At 41.5% G+C, this 21,621-nt stretch overlaps 2 protein-coding genes and 1 non-coding gene across 3 annotated transcripts; 1 reads left to right on the forward strand and 2 right to left on the reverse strand.

Annotated features, from left to right (window-relative positions):
* Positions 1 to 1,567: 1,567 nt before the first annotated feature.
* On the forward strand, positions 1,568 to 17,129 carry sh3d19 (SH3 domain containing 19). The gene is made up of 21 exons (XM_085460767.1): positions 1,568 to 1,631; positions 7,478 to 7,520; positions 9,273 to 9,313; positions 9,523 to 9,559; positions 9,821 to 9,926; positions 10,214 to 10,370; positions 10,454 to 11,491; positions 12,069 to 12,182; positions 12,363 to 12,469; positions 12,609 to 12,649; positions 12,739 to 12,949; positions 13,041 to 13,109; positions 13,206 to 13,343; positions 13,463 to 13,514; positions 14,507 to 14,637; positions 14,723 to 14,787; positions 14,874 to 15,097; positions 15,865 to 15,917; positions 16,066 to 16,252; positions 16,549 to 16,652; positions 16,734 to 17,129. The coding sequence occupies exons 1-21, from the start codon at positions 1,568 to 1,570 to the stop codon at positions 16,842 to 16,844; spliced, it is 3,093 nt and encodes a 1,030-aa protein (XP_085316893.1). The 3' UTR covers positions 16,845 to 17,129.
* Positions 17,130 to 17,483: 354 nt separating this feature from the next.
* Positions 17,484 to 21,309, reverse strand: rps3a (ribosomal protein S3A). The gene is made up of 6 exons (XM_085458993.1): positions 21,217 to 21,309; positions 20,537 to 20,640; positions 19,993 to 20,180; positions 18,175 to 18,383; positions 17,924 to 18,033; positions 17,484 to 17,652 (listed from the first exon to the last, which is right to left on the reverse strand). Exons 1-6 carry the CDS (start codon positions 21,276 to 21,278, stop codon positions 17,525 to 17,527), a joined length of 801 nt encoding a protein of 266 aa, XP_085315119.1. The 5' UTR covers positions 21,279 to 21,309; the 3' UTR covers positions 17,484 to 17,524.
* On the reverse strand, positions 17,811 to 17,877 carry LOC146707584 (small nucleolar RNA SNORD73). The gene has a single exon (XR_014921121.1). It is a non-coding gene; the product is annotated as a small nucleolar RNA SNORD73 (small nucleolar RNA).
* Positions 21,310 to 21,621: the final 312 nt, after the last annotated feature.

Raw genomic sequence — 21,621 nt, forward strand, 5'->3', positions numbered from 1 at the left:
TTTCTCATTTTTTTGTAATACCTTTTGGGAAATAACCACGTGACGATATGATTAGCGGCGTTTAGCACCCTGTAAATTCTGTAAAGCAGGGAGCCATAATAGTCTGTAAATTAATGGTGTCAGATGTAAGTACTTTTTTAACTATTACCTTTTTCTGAACTGTCCCACTCGGACGCACACAACCTCTCGATCATTTTCGTCCTGCATAAGAAGATCTGCCAAATCGAGCTGATCTGGGAAAAGTTCGCCTTATTTATTTTTGAGAATTTAGATCTGAAGTCGAGATTAGAGTGTGGGTTTGAGATCAAGCAGGCTAAGAATAGGTGCTGTACAACGGTTTACTCTTCCCCGACTTTCCAAGTTGTGTATAAATCTGGGCCTCAGCATGTCTAACTCCACCCATATCTCCAGCGGGATCATAATCATTGTGATTTCCAGCATGAAATTATACTGTAGAGTTATAGAAGAGACACAACCTCCATTTATGCTTGATTGAAAGATATATTTAGCCCAAGTCGTAATTTAAGAAGTTAGATGCAAACGTATCTAACTGTCCATGATTTCCGGTAGTTACATTGAGTCTTATAGGGGGACTTTTATCGGGCATATTTTGACAGATTTGGCCATGACAGTGAGGGACGTTTTTGGGTTTTTTTAGTTTATGGTTATAAAGATGAGCAAGCCTGTAGCGGCATCTGGTGGCAAGACAGATGAATTACATCTCCCCAGAGTAGCCTTTCAAAGGAAACGTGTCAACGACCGTCAAGAGTTATTATAGCAGCAGGTCGTAGGTGTAGTTCTGACTTACTGGAGGTTCGTATGAATATTAAAGCTGTGTAAATTAATACAGGGTGGTTAATGGTGAAGATTAATGTTGAATGTGAAAAGGATCGGGATACATGTGACTGTCGACACACCCGGAACTTTCAGCTTACATCAATCTCATTGGTTGACGGTGACATTTTCTAAATAAAGATTTATACAAATTTGAAACGAAAAAATAAAAATCTGTCTCAGCAATACAAAATATCCAAGGAGGAGGGATCCATCAACAAGAGCCTTGGATGAAGTTGTTGTGGTGGTATCTATTTTATCATCTGAAGTTTTGTTTGTTTGTTTTTTCAGGGTTTTTTCTTTTTCTTTTATTCCTCTTTTTTCTTTTTCTAATTGATCATATTGTTGACTTGTTGACCCGTAAATGCGACACGTATCTATCATTAGTGATATGAAGTCAGAATAAAGGCTAAAGATTACTGTTGACGGCTCGGTATTTATCAATATAAACGTAGATATTAGACATAAAATAATAATGTTTTTTAAAAAAAAGCCGCGTACAAACATCGACAGTAACGACTCCTGCCGGGGGGTCCGGTCACTGGATGTCGTCACCTCTGTCTGTCCACAGCGGGGCAGGACTCGGTGAAACTTCTAGTGGACAGGACAACATCCGACTGCGTCGTCGTGTTATGCTCACAGATGACTGAGTGGCCAGCTGCTCACAAGATCTAACTTTTTTTTTCTTTTTTTTTTATCTGTTTTTTAAATTTCCACATCGTTTCATACCAATATGGCAGAATCCAGGCGTGAGGAGGAGGAGGAGAACGAAGGGGAGCGCACAAGCCAGGCATCGGGTATGGTGGTGTATCAGGCTTTGATTTATCTGCAGAGCGCGTTTTTTAGGAAAAAGCTGAATCTTGGTTCAAGTGTGAACACTTGCAACATTGACGAAATCATGTAGAAACGCAATGTGAACAGCAAATAATGTGAAAAATCTTCATTGCTAAGCGGGGGACGATGCTCCATTCATAAAACCTGTTGCTTAAAGCTCACAATTCAGGAGTCAGCGTTTTATTCTAATATAAACACAGAAACTGAGAGAGAGGAATGATCCCTAGAAATCCTAGAAATGTATAAAAGGTGTGCAAACCTCTCTTGGACCTGCAGGATCTTGCCATCTGGCAGGATTGAGAGACCGGTGTTAGGGTTAATTTGGGCAAATGCAGAAGGATTTTTAATAACTATGTTTTGATGTTGCTTCAGAAATCTGAACACAGTATAAAGCAGCAGGCTGTTGTAATGCTCTGATTTTCTGCGTGGAAGCAAACCATTACTTTATTTAATAACGCTCTGACTGAAGTGCCATTTACATCAGTTTCTCCGTTTCTTATAATCACACAGCGCTGTGGATTTTAATCATCCAGTTTGTGATTATAGAAAATTCCCACCCGCTTCTGTACTCATAATTTGCTGCTCTTCATTTTAGCCCCGGCTTGCCCACAACAGTTAAGTACCAAGATAGTTTTACCCCAAGTAATCTTTGTTTTTTCTAGCAAGCAACCCCACCCCATGTCAAACCCAGCAGTGTCAGACCCTCTCATACCACAACCTGACTCCACCAGCTGTTTGCATGGAAATTCCAGTCAGTGTCTGAACAGGCAGGCTGCTGTGTGATGAACACGTTGTGGTATGTAATTGACAGAACTTGTGATAATAACAGAAAATCGTCTGACCCACTTCAGATACTACTTCGGGAAGTTTGCACTGTGAATCACTCATTTGCATCGACACCATCTAATCTTCCCGGACACTGCTGCTGACATTGTGTTATTCACTCGTGACATCGTCATTTGGCAGCTTTAAGCTCTCTTGTTTTTAGAGTGAAGGCAAATGTGTTTTCAACAGTTAGCAGCAGCACTTCCTGGATTTTGACCTTAGTCACACTTTAGAATCTTTTCCCTCCCAAAGGTGCTTCAGCATGTTCTTGATGACCTGTACAGGATAGGGAGCAAATTTGCTTATCGAACTGACTGCTCTCTTAACTCATGCTGGTGAAGCGTGACACTTGAAGGCAGATTGTTCTCCATTTGGTGCTCGTTTCACCAGCTGCTCTGTGACTGCTGCCACTTGTGCTGAGTAACGTCAGCATGTGTTCGAGGGAGAGTATGGCTGTGAAGGGGAAACCTTTCCTGCTGACTTTAGCTGCTTTCTGATGTCAGTGAATCTCTAATGGTAAATAATTCTCTTAAAGAAAGCCTCTATTGTTACACACAGGTGCAACACATGTTTCAGTTTCTCTATTTGGGATGATCCTGTTGCTTCATTGGTCAGTGTGTTGGTTATTCTTCCACTTTGGCCCTTATCAATATACCTTAACAGCCATCTGATGCATGTGTGGTCAATCCATTTTCCCAGGGTGCCACACGGGAAATAGGGACTGATTTAGAATAAGCTGAACCCAATTCTGTTTAAAATAAATGTTATCTCTTTATAAGCTTAATTGCTGTTGTTCTCTTCACCTACCACAATGAGGTAGTTCTTGGCCTGAAGTCACCTTCATGATGTTTAAGTATGGTACAAGATTGCCTGAAGCTTATTCAAACTAGTGTGCCTTCACCAGCTGATATAATCTGTCGTTTCTGGCATTTGCTGCTGGTTATGGTGGGATCAAAAATCAGTGTTCACTTTGCAAAACCTCCACAGGACTCTGGAAAAATCTCATTTATGCCTTGTTGATTCCCTATATCACTGCAGTTCTACTAGAGGGATGAAACCTAATTCATTCATTCCCTTATTTGAAGTTTTGAACATGATAGCGGAGAGCTCTGTCTGTCTCAAACTTCCCACAGCCATTCTGTTGGACTGAGATCTGGCGACTCATATGATTCACGTTGTTTGACAATCAGTCCATCTCTGTGCGACGGGGAGGCATGATCAGTTAAGAGTTTCAGTTAATTTGTCACACCTCTGTGTGTGTGAGGTATTCATGCCTAACGTCTCACGCACAGGTGAGCTTAACCAAGACAAAACCGCAGTGCTGTTATTGGTGCAGAGGCCAATTATGACTAATAGGGAGGTTTTTGACATCCATTAAACCAGAACTACATTCAGTACATTTAGAAGTGCATTCAGCTTTAGAGTTTATACTTTAAACCATGCGAAATGTATCAGCCTGCATCACTTTCTTTTTCACACCAACAGACAGAGAAATGGATTCACTTTGGTACCTTTCAGATATTTCAAACTCACTTTTTCTTTCAAAGAACTTGAAAACATGTACCGTTTGCATTCCTATAAGCCTGAATCTGTGAACACAAACAGCTGGCTTACATGATTACTTAAAGTGTAACCAGATACTTTGTTTCTATCCTCTAAGATAGAAACAAAGCCCAACGATTTGTATTTAAAAAAATAAAAAAATGAAAAAACACATCTCAAACCTGCAAACTCAGAAAATATCTGAATCTTTTAGTTTTGACTGTCATGTCTATTTTATTTATAGCCTATAAGAGATTTAAACAGCAGAAGCTGACTGTGCTCTAGAGAAAAGGCACATTTACATTCCAGGTCTCCAGAAAAGCCCAGTTTTAAAATATATAAAGAAATTTTCATATCAGTATTGGCAATACGGGCCCTGCATTGACTTGATATCAGATCAATGCCAAATCATGCAGTATCACACAGCACTGCTGGTTACTTTATCTTCATATTAGAGCTATGGGTTTTTGGTTGCTCAGCTAGTAGACCAGCAGGTCTATCAATCAGAAGCTCAGTGAACTCATCCTGACTCCTCCAGCTGCCCTGAGTTGCCACATGATAAATCTGTGTGAGGGTGTGAACGCTAGAAAGTACTTAGGCATAGATAAAAGTGCTGAATGAGTGTGCGTATGACTGGATGAATGAGATTAGTAGTAGAAAGTGCTTTGAGTGCTCACCTGAGTAGAAAGGTGCAATATATAAGTACCAGTCCATTTAGCTTACTTGGATTTACTCAAGGACTCATATTTGAAGTGCTTTGAATGAGTGCTCTTCAGGTGCTCTGAGAAATCGTTGTTTTTTTTTAAAATAGATCTTCCATTTATCATCATATTTTTAATTTTCTTTTTAAAATCCTTTAGTTAATTCAACATTTTAAGCAAATACTCAAGAGCCAGGTTCTATATTGCACTGGAAATATAACAGTTAACTGTTTAAGCCTGAAATAAATGCTGACCTGGTGAGAGAGTAAATGTAAATTCAAAGCTGCTGAAGTTCATTATTTAACGGCTGTAGACCCGCGTCACCTACAGTATGGATGACAGAGTCGCGTGAACATTTCTGTGACTTCACAAGTAAAAGATTAATATGGTGCAGTGTTACACTGAAAACCTCCACTTCCTGATTGACCACATTCCACTTCATCAGATTGGCCGAGTAAACACTGAGACATTATCGGCCGTCCCTCTTTTTTTTGCTCTTGCCTGTGGGTGTGCGACTGCTTGCTTCAGCTTCACTGGCACGTTCAGAGGGACGCTCGGTGGACCAGGAGAGAAAATATTGATTGGAAATAACCTTTTGGATGCTGAACGCTTCATGTCTTTTCCTTTAATTTCTCTCAGGTAAGGCTGTCAGCACATGGTGTCACTTCTAGTGATACAGATGACCAGGCAGGTGTGCTTTTGTGTCACTTATGTGACTTCTGTTATGAAGTGTTGACATTTTATTAAGTGTAAAAGTGTCATCATGTAGCCACTTAAAAATGTCTGTGTCATCAAGTGAAAGTACAGAAGCTGTGTTCTCACATGCTGCGTAAATTGAGGAAGCAGCACTATAGCTTAAACAGATAACAAGTAACAGGTGTGACAGGTGCGTGTCATGAACAACTAGGTCAGGGCGTCAGGTTTGAGGCATTAAAAACAATGCCTCCTCTGTCTCTGCCTGCTTGCCTTCATTAAACTTCAAGGACAAATGACTTTAGTTTAAATGACTGAATTTACTCTTTAGCTTGTGCTGATAAATGCTGGAAATCTGCTTTAGGTTTGTAAAAACCTAGAGATCAGGTCATGGACCACATTAGTCCAGGAAATAACTATACGTATGTTTATGGTGCTTCCTGAAGGAAACCAGTTCATTTTAGCCAAACTGGTTCATCAACATGTTTCTGTCCATGGTTTCAGTTCTTGTATTTCTAGTTCACACAGCACTGTCTGGAAGCAGTGGGAGAGTCTGGGGTTTGTGTCTTATAAAACAATGGCTCAGACCTTTGGCGTGGACCGTGATGTCATATTTAGTTGCCTTTTTAAAAACTCCCATCTTCACCTGCTGCTTCTTTTGTGCATTTTTATCCTCATTCTGATCCTCAGTAAGTTGCTTTACCAGTAGGACCAGCTCATGTTTTAGAAAGATCATTCTATCTCAAATGAACCTGCACCTACGGCTCAACCGTCTCTGATTCGCTTACAGATTTTATTTTTATTTAATCGTTGCTGTGAAATTTTATCTATCAAATACTTTTTTTCCCCAAACTTCAATGTTTACATATGGATGACTGAAAGGCTATTAAAGATGAGATTTTCTCTGACCTTCCTTGCCATCAGAGTCAATAAGGATCTGTAACTTGGGAGAGCAACGTCTAAAAATGTCCAATTATTGACTAGTTAAAATTTGAAGAAAAATAATCAAGCAGTCCTGTGACGTCTTGTATTTGAACTCACAGTAAAAGTTTGGGTTGTTTTTTTTTTTTTGTTTGTTTGTTTGTTTTTAAACTGATATTGTAAAAAAATTTCTGAATGAATATAGTTGTATTTTGCAATAATACAAAATAAAATGTGCAGAATACTTTTCAATGTCAAATTTCTGGTTACAAAAACGAAGAAAGTGCCATTTTCATTCAAACTTCAAGTTAGATTGAGCAAGTATAACAAGTTGTACCACAAAAATATCAGTAGATCGTTTCCAGATGGTACTCTAATTATAAATGAGAAACTAATTTTGTTGATTATATGCATATTTTTTCATTTTCAAGACCTACTCTACCCAAAGGACTATCTGATAATAACATTTATATCATAGTTGTGACTAAGTATTGAACTTAAAGTATTCTACAGGTTTAATTGCATCATTGTAAAATTCAACTTTGTACCATTCAGAAATTATCACTGGTTGTCTTTTGATTTGTGAAGCTTTTTTCTAAGTAAGCGCTCAAATGTGACTTTACACAACCGCTTCATTTATTTATTTATTTATTTTAATATTTTAACTGACCAATACTAAGACATTTTTTGATGTATCTGTACTAAATTTTAGATCCTGATTCCTTTTGATGATAAGAAAGGCCAGTGAAATTCTCAGGCTTTTATCTTTAATAATGTTTGAAATATTCATGTCCAAACACTGACTCATGCTGGTAGTGAGCCAATGGACCATTTTTCAAAAATATATCTCTTGAAAAAAAATTTTGACGTATAAGGTTGAAATTTCATAACAATCATTATAACAAGTTTTTTCAGAAAGATTTAAGTTAATTGCACATGATCGATCAGAAGGTCATGTTAACATAGCTTGTTTCTGGATTCAGTGAAAGCAGCCATTGCTTCTGGTTACTTGACCTGTAGTATCTCAGTCACTGCACTAAAAATGATCAATCATGATACATCTAACTTTTCTCATACGTCATTCATTGTCACTTATAAAACCTGTTTCTCTCTGTTTTCCTCTGCAGATGGTGCTGAAAGAACCAAGAACCAAGAACATTTGCATTCCAGGTATTTGATTTCATGCCGAGCTGAAGTTTTGTATGTTCGATCCAGCTACAGCTGTTCAGTTTCACCAAACTTCAGCTGTAGCTGGAAGCAGGGCTCTGTCCCCTTTAACAGCCAGATATGCTGATGGTGAGGTTGTGAATGGACCAAACAATGCGGTGATCTATCCTCGCTGACAGACAGGAGGTCAACACAATGACGAGTAGACACCGTGCTGCTTTTTTCACTTGGTGTTTACACATGTTAAGAAGACAAATGTGTGTAGAGCTGAAAATCTGTCCAGTTATTTAAAGCTTTCATGCATCGTGGATTTGTTTGTGACCTATTAAGTCCATGTGGTTCCAACTCAAGCAGTCAATTAAATTAACCGCCCAGCACAAGGAAAGGAGGATTGTTGGGCTTTTGTCAGATAGTTTAGATCCAGGACTCGGGTCTTAACGAGCAGGGAAAATTCCCTGTCACGTTAGTTCAACCTCTATAGTTTTCAACCAGCACAAAGAGTGCTGCGATCAAAAGGAAAGAATGTTTGAAAGTGAAGCAAACGAAAGATGTCAATACATTCGCCTCCTGTATTTTGTAAAAGAGTTACAAAAGAGGAAATTGTCCTGTTTATTGGGATTCCTGGTTTTGTTAGCCCGATGTGTTCAAACAGATTAATGAACGGTGTTTGTTGGGATACTACTCTTGTCCTATAAGGCGGAAACTTATTATTCTTTGCCTTTTATTTGTGTGTGGTTGTAAAAGTGGATGCATTTTTTTAAGCATATAAAGTTTCATAAATGTGGTCAGTGTTTTTAAAAGCTTCAACCTGTGCTGAACATTTGGATTCAGACAGTTTTTACCCCTCAGCTGTAAAATACTGATGGAGTAAGATACCAGCAGGATATCATAAGTGGACAATTTTGAATCCCAGTGACTTTGATCACAATGTCAAAGTCAGAGGTCAAGTTTTCTGAAAATCTTGTGAATGCGATAACTCAAGAAGGAAGTCACCTTGGATTTTCATCTACTGAAAATCTCCGACAAGTTTGAATCCCAGTGGCCTTGACCTCAAGGTCAGAGGTCAAGTATTCCGAATACCTTTTGAATCTAATAACTCAAGGCGACATTGACTTTGATACCATGGTGTGTACTGTCTATTGGAGGCTGAGAAGTAGCACTTGCATCCAGCAGTGTTTTTTTTTCCTACTGTTGGATCTCTATGATGTCATTTAATGCTGCTGTCTGAGGCAAATAAGTCTGTATTTAAGCAGAATTGCTGCCCACCTGCTGCTTAAACCGTCCGTTTGAGAGAGGTAGCCAATCAGAAGTAAGGAAATGAAACGACTCGTTTCAGACAGCCCAGTCTAAGAAATGTGAATTGCATAATTAACTCTGGACTCTGAGAAATTTCTAAGAACTTATTTCAATGTATTTCAGCACATTTTTTTTTTCTGCTTGTATAAAATATTTTTGTCTTTTTACCTGATGTAAACCACCTTACTCTTCCCTTAACCATAATAATCCAATATAGTCTGCCATCTGCCGGCTTACATTTTTATCATTTACATCTATAAAATATTTAAGCAATTCATCTCTGCCTTATTGTCAATCTATTTTTGGATCATCATCAACAATAAGGAGGAGCTGCATGGAGTTACACTGCAAGGATTGTTAAAATGAAGAATGACGAGATTTCTGTTTAACCATGGTGTCACTGCAAAAGTATGACCCTGCTGTTGATGATAAACAAGACTCTTGTTCTGCTCTTTTCAGTCCAGGACCTCTCTCCTCAATACGAGCTGCTATCAAACGAAGTAAGTTTGCCTAAACCGGCCTTCTGAGAAGCGTTTAGAGCCTTTTACGGTGTGTTTCTTCACACGTTTTTCATGTGGAAGTGTAATGAGTCAGCAGGCTTTTTTTTTTTAAGAGAGAAATATATCTGTAGTATGATTAACTTGAACAGACATCTTACAGTGCAATGGTGACAAAGTTCATGTTACTTTTTTTTTCTTTCTTCCTTTAGCGAGAACAAACTCTCAGAGCAACAACAGAGACAGGAGGTACAGTAAAATGTTCCCATCCTCCTACTCTTTACATCTCGCCTGTATTGTTTGCTTCTTAAAAGCTTAATGAAACCAAATATCTGATTTGTGCCATGTGGTTCAGAGAACTGTGCTTTTGCTAACGAATCTAAAAAGTAATCATCAGTAAATAAACTGCATTAAAGATAAATGAGAAGTGGGTGTGTAGATGTGTTTTTGTCGGGGGGGTGGTTTCATGGAGGGGGGGTCCTCATGGTGCTATGGCGATTTGTCTTCCAGGCGACCACAGATCACTTTTGTAGCAGCAGAGCCTCTGACAAGTAACACCTGGTTCACAGGATCCTCGGTGGTTTCCCCTCCTCCTCAGCCAGGCTCTGTGTCCCAGGTAGGTTTGACCTGAGCCACAGTGTCTCAGTGTTACCTATTTAAAAAAACAAACAACAACACAGGCACGCAGACTCAAATGCTTTGACTGAAAGGTTCAAATGTTGGGTCCAAACATGCCTGGATCAACCTATGAAAGCATGCCTAATGAAAAGAGTCATAATAACAATAGTAGAAAGTTCAATAATTCTATTATTCTAGATACACGACACAGAAATGTCATAGCAACTGAGAAAATGTGGGAAAATCTCTCTTTTAATGACTCCACTCCCACCATCCAATGACCAGGTGATCAAAGAGAAGACTGGGGAGGAACACACTGTAAAGCCCACTCCAGCCCCCCGCCGGAGCAGCTGCACAGCCACAAGCGCCACACAGGCTGACCCTACCGCTGCCGTCACACAGCGTGGTGACACTCCACCGTTAGCGGAGAAAAGACCTGCTGGTGAGGCATAAAAGGATCGTTACTGTCTGCTGAGCATTCATAGCAGGTTTGACTCTAAACACCGTGGTTCTTCATGTTTCCAGGTACAAAGCCACAAAAGCCACCCAGGCCCTTGCTGCCGAAACAAGCAGACAGAAAAGCAGCAGAGAAGGTTGTGACAAATACTGCAGCGCTCACAAACGCTGAGGACCAAAGTGATCCTGGCTCTGATGGAAAGCAACTTCGACAGCAAGACTCCACGCACACGTGCGTCCGATCTGTAACTGTCCACTGGAACATTCCCGTAAACCATCCTTCTGTTGCCCCTGAACCTGGTGACGCCACTCTTTCACCTTCAAACTCCAATCGCAGCCAACGTCCCGTTCCACGCCCTCGCACGAAATCCCTTAAGCAAGCACCCGAAGAGGAGGCTAAAGTTCAGACTTTGGTTGAAATCTGTGAAAGTTTTGGGGATATTCAATCTGATAACCAGGAGTTCCACTCAAATAAGTATTTAAAGGAGTTGTTGGAGGTTTTCGGTGCAGATAACGAGTGCGAGCAGGGCGGTGGCATCACTGATCAAGCCGACGAATCCTCGCAAAGTGAAGATGCTCCTGACGAGATGAGCGGCAGCAACAATCAACGTAGCATCCGGGCCACGATCCAGGCCTTTGAGAGCCAGGCTACCGGCGAGGACGGAAATGGGAATGAATCTAGCAAACCGCAGCTTCCTGCCAGGAAGCCATCCATTAGACCTCCGGTTGCTGCTAAACCTTTTGTAGCTCTCAAACCTCCGTTTACCCCGAGTATAGACGATGACAGTCAAAACATATCGGGGGCAAACATCTTTAAAAACGCTATGACAGCCCCCAGACCTCAGCCTCCTGAGAAACCCGCAGGTCTATCAATAAGGGAGGAACTGGAGGCTTTACACAGCAAGGGTGCAATGTCACAAATATCACGCTCTCCGCTGACCAGAATCAGTCAGGTGTATGAGGAAGAATCTTCACCTTTTCCACCTGAATATTCACCTTTTCCACCTATACCTCCGGTGAAGGAACCACTCAAACCCAATCTGAATATAAACAACCACAACTCGGCCTCCGTGGTCAGAGAGAAAGAGTATGTGGAGACTCCAATAAGTAAGTGCAAATAAAATGCACTGCTCCAAAAGCACGTGTTTACGTTTTTCATCTCCAGTTTCTGTGTTAATCGACCTACTGTTTTGTTTTGGGTTTTTCAATCTGCTTTCATATAAAAATCCTTTATTTGACTTTATTAATGTAAGAAGAAATCCTATAAATTGTGGTTAAGAAGGTTATCTTGCCTGCAAAGATCTTACTGGTGTTTAAGTGACAACCATAAGAAGCTGAGAAAAGAGAGCAGAATCTTTGATTGGTGTCACTGGCAGATATTTGACATTTAAAGAAACCTAATGAATGGTTGTTTGGTTACATCGTGGTCAGAGATGCTGCACAAAACTATGTAGTGACTGGAGGAATGGCTAAGAAATGCGAATGCACAGTTTCCCCCCCAGCCTTATTTCCTACAATGCCAAATGCTCCCTTTAAGTAAACCTTAAGCTCTTCTCATCTCGATTGCAAATAACAACAACGTTCTGCTTGACTTTTATGACATTAATGTACACCGGAGGTCCTGAGTTAGGTTGGTGCAACACAAAAGCAAAGCTGTACACTCATGAGGTGTCTCATTGCTCAGATCCGATGCCATTTAAACCGCCGCGTAACTCTAACATCAATGGAGGCTCCGTCACCGTGCCAAGCCTGCCGAAACGACCAACCACCATCAGGGTCCCCAGCAAAACCAGTTCAGGTAGGTTCAGTAAGCCTTAAGCGATTGACTGATGTTTGATTTATGTCAAAACACTGATGTGTTTATCTGACATGTATGCAGCATGTGGTAACTGCGCACTGAACTCTTACCTACCTTCACTTTATTTATCCTGTACACATGAAGCACTGCTGCTCAGTATGCCTTTTTTTTTAATGTCAGATTCCTCCTGGGATGATCCTCCTCCTCTTCCAATTCAGAACCCCGTGGGCTCACTAAACAACTCAATGAACCACAAAAAAAGCCTGCAGTCCAGCTTGTCCCTCCAGGTATGATTTGGATCACAGGAAAGCCTTAAACCTCATTAAAGTGCATCTTCTGATGAAACTCTTGCCTCCTAAACCCGCTGCCTGCTGTTGAGCTTCAGCTAGTTGTGCTTCACATCTTTTGCCCTGATTCTTTTTCCAGGAGCCTTTCAGTGCTATGCCAATGCCATCTCTGCCACCTCGGTAAGTGCAGGGGGGAAAACAATCAGATATCAAACTGTAGGACACTTTGAGTATGTCCCGCTCAAGTTGTGCACAATTTTGCACTTCAGGAAGCCAAGTGTGAACAAAAGCCTCCCACCTCGCCCACCTGCTGCCAAAATAGCCCCGGGAAGGCCTCCCCAAATCTTCAAAGCCACAGGTCGCTCTCAGTCGCTGTCATGGGACGCTTCACCTAAACTCCAGCCAGAGAAGCCCCACAGGAAAGAACTCGTCTTACCCCCAAGGCCCAACCCAGGCCACCGCCTCTACAACAAATACACTGTGAGAGACTGCATGCATAAAAACTCCAGGCTTGTTTCTACAACGGCTTAGTGAGGGCTTGATAATATAATTTTTTTCTTTCTCCTACTAGTTGCAGCTTCCCCATGGGATTGCAAGCTTTGACTACAAAGGGAGTAGTTCAAGAGAGCTGTCATTCCAGGTGACCAAACTAGTTTTACCAGCACATATGTGGCCTGCAGCTCATCATTGTTAAGCACATCATTAAGTCCTTTGTGTACTGTTGGCCTTTCAATAGAAAAACGAAGTGCTGCTGCTGCTCAGAGAAATTAATCACAATGAATTGGAGTGCCAAGTTGGACAAACTAGAGGAAAAGTCCACAAGTCCTGCATGAAGATTATAACTCCCCTTTCCTCGGATGAATCTTCACCACAGGTGACTCAGCCTTTTATTATGAGTCAGTGAATGTTTTTTGCCACCTGATCCGTTGATGCTGTTGTTACCAGTCTGTCCTGATGTGTTATACTTTAAAGTCTTTGTTCCTTTTTGTGCAGGATTCTGACCAAACTGGGCTAAAGGTGCAGGTCGTACATGACTTCGATCCAGGTGAAGCATCGGTTTCTTGAATAACTGTTTAATAGAATATTTTTGACATTTCAGGCTGTTCTTTGTCTGGATTTGTTGTGGCATTTTAATTAAGAGGACAAATACAATTATAGGTTTCCAGTCAAGAGGGGAGGGAGGTTAGTATAGTGTAATCTCTGTAGACAGGGGGCTAACCCAAGGGCCTCCCACTAAATTTAGAAATGCATATGCATATGCATTTTTTTTTTCTTTTAATCTTTGGAGACAATTCTTTCTGGTGAAGTCAGGAGGTGATGGTTTATATGGCACAAGATAATGGGGGCTAACTAGTAAGAATTAGCGTTAACTTTGACCAAGACTAGCTTGTTTTCCAGAAAAGAAATGCAATAGAAAGGAGGTCAGTCCAAAATTGACAACCACGCCTAGATCTACCTCTAATGCTCCCTAAATAACAAATAGTTTCTTATTTCTGCTGGCCTCTTTGTGTCCGTGCTACAGTGAACACTCTAAACAACAACCTCTCCTGCTGATAAAATGCATATTGTCTGAAAAGAATCATAGACACTGATGGCCACTTTATTGGGTACACCTTGCTAGTACCAGTTTGGCCTGTATTAATTATTCATGGCATAGATTCAACACGGTGCCGGAAACATTCCTGATAGACAACTGCAGATTTGCACATCCACGATGCAGAACTCCTGCTATACCACATATCACAGGTGGAGGTCATTTGAGTACAGTGAACTAATTCACATTCAAGAAACCATCAAATATCTTTGATGGCACTAAGGGGCCCAAAGTGTGCCAGTGTGCCATGCTTTAAACTTAAGCATGACCATGTCTATATACTTAAATTCACTGGGTTACCACCATGTGATCAGCTGATCAGCCATCAGCATTAACAAACAGTTGAACGGGTGTACCTAATGAAGTGGCCTGTAAGTGTAGATGTATTTGTTGTATTTGATTGTTTGCACTGAATGATTGATTGTGAAGAGTTTGGTCCTCAGAGGGCCCCGGAGAGCTGAGTCTGAGAGCGGGAGATATTGTGACCATGGTGGAGAAGGTGGACAGCGAGTGGTACAGGGGCACCTGTAGGGGATCTACTGGTTTCTTTCCCATCAATCATGTCAAAGTCCTGGTAGGTTTCAGTGCATTCTTCACCTATTTAGTGACAATCAAAAAGCAAGGCAAATGCTTTTAACTTTTGTTTTCTTTTTGATTAGTTGGATTCACCAAAACCCCTCCCAGAAAGGAAACCAAAGCCGCCACCAACACCTGCAAAAGTCAGGTACTGTCTTTGCAGCATAAAATGTTTGGATCAGCCTTTACAAACCAGCATGATGGGCTAACTGGATGTTTAATATACCCTTAAAGTGGTCCCAGGTGTATGGCGAGGTTCGACTTTGAAGGGGAGCACAGTGATGAGCTGTCGTTCTCTGAGGGTGATGTGATCCAGCTGAAGGAGTATATGGGACAGGACTGGGCACGGGGACAGATCGGCGGCCACACTGGCATCTTCCCCCTTAACTTTGTAGACGTCATTGAAGATCTGCCTCCACCCCCGAGTCAGAAACCCAGTAAGAAGGTCGCACTGCCCGGTAAGATTTTCTGAAGACACTCAGACGCTCACTATGTGCTGACTTTTAAACTGTACATACATACATTTATCTGTGTGAATATCCACACTACAACATGCCGACGTTTTGTATCTTTCACTGAAGAGCTTTTATGAGCGTCTTTACTTCATGCTGGCTGGTACATACTCTCTGTGGCATGTCAAGAATTTGCACTTGTGTTTGACTTTAATTAAGTAATTGTTTACAAAAGCCCAGCTATAGACAGGAGTTTAGAATTACAGATCAGAGGTTACGAGTAGTGCATTGTTGTCCTACAAATACTTTTTAAATCAGGGGTGTCGAACTCCAGGCCTTGAGGGCCCGGTGTCCTGCAGGTTTTAGATCTCACCCTGGGTCAACACACCTGAATCAAATGATTAGTTCATTACCAGGCCTCTGGAGAACTTCAAGACATGTTGAGGAGGTAATTTAGCCATTTAAATCAGCTGTGTTGGATCAAGGACGCATCTAAAACCTGCAGGACACTGGCCCTCAAGGCCTGGAGTTCGACATCTGTGCTTTAAATACTATAAATTGAGGAAAAAAGTTGAAAAGTTAAAGCAAAGCATTCACATGAATAATGCAAACTCCTGCTCAGTAAAAGAAATAATACAAAAAGGCTGACACCAGTCTCCTCAATGGCAGCAATATTGAATTATTAATAGCACACCAATACATTATTGAGGACTGTCACAAAATGTGGCCACAGAATTTTCTGTTTGTTCCTTGATTTAATTTTGTTCACACAGGGATGGCTGCCGCTTCTCCAAGCATGCACCCTGAGGCTGGCAAACCTGCTCAGGTAACCAACACAAGCACGATAATAAATCCAGACAATGTTGGTCATGCAATTTGACCCTGTGTTTTGAGCAAAATATATAATAGTTTTGTTATAGTTAAGTTTTCCGCAGGTGCACTGAACATTTGTGTATTTTGCTCTTTTTTTGTAGGCGTCTCACTCTGACGTGGAGTGGGTGGTGGCTCTGTATGATTATGCAGGGAGGACAGAGGAAGAGCTGTCCTTTCAACAGGGCGACTGTATCCTCGTCACCAAGCACATGGATGCTGAGTGGAGCTGTGGCAGGCTCAACGGCAGGGAGGGCCTCTTCCCCAGGAATTATGCGGAAAGCACCACAGGTGTGATGTCATTAACATTTGAGCTGAAGAGTTTCGTTTTGAAACGCCCGTGTTTTTATACTGTGCGTTTTTGGTAGAGAAAATCAGGTGTGAGAAGATGGACAAAGACCTCGCTTTTTATGTCATGCTGCTCTGTAGCATGACACAGTGAGAAGCAATGTTTGCCCCCAAAGCTTCACTGTTTATCACATGCATCCGCTAAATACACTGTTCTAAAAGTTCAAGAAACAAGAGTATAGGATCATGCTCAATGAGATCTGATTTGCAAGTGTTCCTTCAAATCTTGCCCTTTACAGGCCAGCAGCCGTTTAATAACCAGGAGAATGGAGCTGCTGGAGGCGGGAGAGCCAGGGCTCTGTACAGCTTCGCATCAACCTGTGATGAGGAGCTCTCCCTGCGGGTACTGATGTGATTCCATCTTACATGAGTAAACAATAAATTCCTCATTACATGTAAAACCACATTTCCTCTTCTTTTACAGGTTGGGGATATTGTAACCAATCTCGAGTCCATAGATGATGAATGGTTTTTAGGGGACCTGAGGGGCAAACGGGCCTTGGTTCCTAAAAACTACGTGCAAGTACTGGATTAAAGCCACATGGACTTTTGCTCGGTGCAAAGCACAGCTGGATGACCTGAAGCTCCAGTGACTTGTTCACAGCAGCAGAAGCCTGAACTGACTTTAAGTTGAATGCAGTATTTTACCTACAAGTAATCCAACTTTAAGTCCACTTGAAAAATGTTTACTGAATAATCAATAAAAATATTACAAATGGTGGACGATGTTGGTTTCTTGGTAAGCATTTTCGATTTGACCAGATGTACACTAGCACCATCTAGTGGTTTTATTTTCTTCCCATTACAAATGAATTTCACTTTCAAAGTGTTCTTTACTGAGATGAAATTAAATCACACCATTTTGGGGGGGGAATATTACTGCTATAATTTTAGTAAGCTTCAGTAATGTGATTTAACAGGACCTGTGCATACTGCAAGAGTTTTACCACAGATACTGGAAACACAGGCATCTTCTACACTGAAGAATAAATTGAATTCAGGTCAGTTACCTTTTATACAAACAAGACCTAATGCACTGCTAATTCTGCAGCATCCACCTTTTATCTGGTGACTAGTTCCTTCGAGAGTGCTGGATTTTGTAGCATTTTATCCCCTCCTTACATGCACTGACTGAACGACTGCATTACTTTACTGACAAAGAGAAACAGGACAGTTTGTTGGTCATTTACATTTTTTATTCAAATCAGGGTGTTTTTACACTGTCTCCTGAATGGGGGGCTCATAGCCATCAGCCCTCTCCACCTTGGCTCCAGTGTCATCACCGGAAGCCTTTGCAGCACCAGCAGCACCACCCTCACCATGGAGCTCCATCAGCTTGCCCACTGCAAGGGAGGACAGGGAATTTAACTGACTGATCAAACCATTACTGACAACTTGCAAATGACAGTTTGTCATACATATGTAATGGCAAAGACATAGTTGTAACATTTCATTCAATTAAACCAAGAATGTCTGCTTGTCAACTAGCATGTTGCAAGGGAACATCAGCTGATCTCAATTAGGTAATCAGGTGATCATATGGGACCGAAACATTGTCATCTTTTGTTCCCACAAACAAAAGAAACACTGTAAATACTAACATGCATTACTTACACTCGAACTTGGGCTTCTTAAGCATCTTGACCTTGCGAACGTACACATCGTGCAGAGGGTAAATGGACTGGCATGCCTTCTCGATGTCCTTGCCAACACTGTCAGGGATCCTGGAATACGAAAAAGCAAACGCATTCATTTAAAACCATCAATTGCGACACACACAAAACCTGAGTGCACTCAGAGATATAATTAGCTCAATCTTAAATTAATAATGCCATCTGTGCTTTAGTCAGAAACATGAGACTTACAACTTGTTGACCACTTCCTTCAGGTCATTGGTCTGAACCTCACGTGTCATGATCTCCATCATCTTCTTGCGGATTTGGCGGACCTGTTGGTGCTGGGCGTAGGAGGTCTTTCTGATCTGATTAGCACGCTTCTTTGTGAAACCCACACAGAAAAGACGCAGAAGGTAGCCATCAGTGGTCTTCACATCCACATGGGCCTCAATCATGGTCTGAGCAGAAAAATAATGATGACATTAACAGTGCCGCCTTAAAACGCATCGGTCTGTAACAAACTTTCTGCTCGTGTTCCTTCAATGTGCTTCTCACGTTTCTTTTTCCGAACCAAAATGCATTAAAACCCAACTTGAAAGTTTTGTTAATCTGGAGTCACTAGTAAATGGTTTGAGGTGTACACTTGTCTGCCAAGGCACTAGGTATAGCTGTGAAGTCTAATGCGACAACTCTGCCACATATTCTACATTTAGAAAGCTTCTACATTTCCAGTTTTGTTCTACAACAGTCTATGATTCTACTGCTCGCTGTCCACATGTATGCCATCTGAGCGGATAAAATGTTGGGAAATCTCAGATGTAATAGTCCAATATACAACATTGACAAGCTTGAAAGTATAACGAATAGCTGAACACACTAGATATCCCAGGTGTATCTAATAAAGTGGCCTTTGATTTTTGAATGGGAAGAGCCAACATGAAATGACACTTTGTTGCTTGCGTTTCAAAGAGCATTGGTGCACTCAGACTTTGCTGCTACCATTGCTGTAAACAACACTACAAAATTATGAATATATGACCAACACACTCAAATCCAAAATATTTTACCAGCGCCTGCTGAGAAGACCCAACACTTTAATAACCGCTGTCTCGGGCCAAAAAATAAATACAATTTACAGATCAGATGACTGTACGCACTTACGTCTTAACATGATTTATCATTTTAATTTCGTGCAAGCAAAAGTCAAACAACATGTTAGTCCTTTGATAGACTGAGTTCTAGAGTGCACTCTGCCTCTGGGACTGGATGAAACCCCGCTGTGAACCTGAATTTATGTTTACGCAAACAGGGTTTTGTGAATGGACTTAACTAGCGATGGCCCATTGCTTGCACTCACCAGCTTACTACTGTAGTGGTTGACCACTTCAGATAATTTTAACTGCCGACACATCTCATAGGCCCAACATTTAAGCCACTGACCAGAATTAACTTCATGTCATTAACAAACAATGAAGGGATCCATCAGCACAGGCTTCACTCACTTCTGAAACAAGAACAGCACGAACAGCACACACAATGCTGTGGAAAGGTGGAGGCTTATTGCAAAAATAAGCTCCCAGTATCCTCAGCAACCCATATCGCATGTGTGAAAGAGCTTCGCACAAACATCAACTGTGCACTCTCCCAGCAGAGCATGAGGGGCACTGACAAAAAGCCCTGTGAGGATGCCAGTACTCAGAATTCTCCATCGCCAAGCAGCATTGGTGATTATATTGACTTCTCAAAGCTCCTGTTTTGTAATTATTATTTTTTAAAAGACAGTATATTAAAGAAGTATATCTAAAAAGCTTTAAAACATACCACATTACATTGGATTACTTCCCCCTTTATACTGGTCATGGAAGACATTTCTCATAAGTCTTTCTTTTCCTTCTAATGTGTTGAGTCCCAATATTTACACTTCAGCATAAATATACCGTATACAAACCTGAATGTTCACACCAAGACCATACATAGTGTAGCCCTGTAGCCAAATCTCAACAAACACATTGGCATAAGTGACATCATCAGCTATCTGGCACCACTGGTGAAAAATGTGACCATCACCTGCCACTTCTTGACCATGGAGCACATCTTGTCACGGGTCAGGTCCATGCCGTGGAAGTTGGTGAGGCAGTTCTTGCCCTGAACATCCTCAGTGATGAGCTTGAACTTGCGGAAGGCCACCTCATCATTCTGGAGATCAGCGAGGCTCACTTCAAACACACGTCCCTTCAGACCATCTGAGGCGATTCCTGTGTGGTACAAGAGGTACGAAAAAAGGTTAAAGGGTTGAAAGGTAACGAGAAGTCTCTGGAAGCTGAAGTACTGATAATGGGAAAGGCAGTTGATCTCGTAAGTAATCAGGCCCCTCATTTGGGACGAAACAGTTTGTCATCACACATTCCCACTGTACGCCAAGGATACTCTCAGATAATTATGGACAGCATTAGAAAACAATGCATCACCTACACAATTCTAAAGCTGATCTTTACTACTACTGCCAGAGTTTCACTGAATCAAAGAATGACACTTCTGTTCTTTACAGAAAACAACATTAGCATACAACACACACAACAGCCACAACAGCCTTCGCACAATGCAGACTTACTGGTTCCCTGAGTCCTGGTGACCAAGGTCTTGCCAAGATTGCGGATGTTGAACATGGCTGGTGCCTTGACATCATACCAGTCCTTCTTGGAGAAAGGGTCCACACTGCAGGAGAGTAGAAAGTATTAATTCACAATCATCTCAGCCATGCTTGAATACCAGTACGAGAAAGGACACTGCTCGGATTAGCAAACACCGTGGAATAACCACTACTCTAATCGATTTCACGATTTCCTAACGGACTAGCTCGGTCGTACTGATTGTCTGCACCACATGGTGTTATAAGTTAGATACATTAACTCTTAGCCGTAGGATCCGACTGCCATGTTGCCAGACAAGCTCGCCTACAGTTAAGCTAACATTCAGTAGCCTTTAGCATATAAGATTGCAGGCGCTAGCTAGCAACCAAATTACTTGAGCTTTCCCTTACTGTGCTGGTGATACTCCAAATGAGCTGCTCGCACATAATAAAATCAACTTTAACTACATAAAGTCTAAGAGCATGAAAGGAGACATCATGCTACAGCTCAGCGCCACTGGGGCCGGCGGTGCCGACACTAGCACTGGCCGCTTAACATCCACCTAAAATCGGCTTCATCCTTCACCCATTTCACACCAAAATGACACCAACGAAAAAAGCGAAGTGTTGCTCACACAACAATGTCTGAATGTCCAACTTACATCTTCTTTTTGGCACCCTTTTTGCCGCCTTTGGTCAGCCTCTTATTCTTGCCGACTGCCATGTTGGCTACAGGGAGTGAAAGAGGAGGAACTCGGAAATCCCGCGAGAATTAAAGAGACGGCTCGGGGTTCGTGAGATTTGTCTCATCTCGCGAGTGTTTTTGCAGTTTCATTTGTCTCCCTCTGCCGGTGAAAGCACAGTCTAACACGCTCGTAAAAAAAACTAACAAACTACATTAAAAAATAGAGTTTTGAAATCAGCAACAATAAGGTGAGCAGACGTTCCGCTTTATGTGGCAATGCGCAGCATTTTTATCCCCTGTGCCCTTCTCCCACATCTTCAGACAGTGTCCCACACTTTGATCGGTTCTGCAGGACATGCTTTTTCAAAGAGACCGTTTTTAC

The sequence above is a fragment of the Copadichromis virginalis genome, linkage group LG6 (genome assembly GCF_057382275.1).
Source record: "Copadichromis virginalis isolate Kocher_CV1m ecotype Utaka linkage group LG6, C_Virginalis_male_GT1.1, whole genome shotgun sequence".
In the NCBI taxonomy this organism is placed as follows: Eukaryota; Metazoa; Chordata; class Actinopteri; order Cichliformes; family Cichlidae; genus Copadichromis; species Copadichromis virginalis.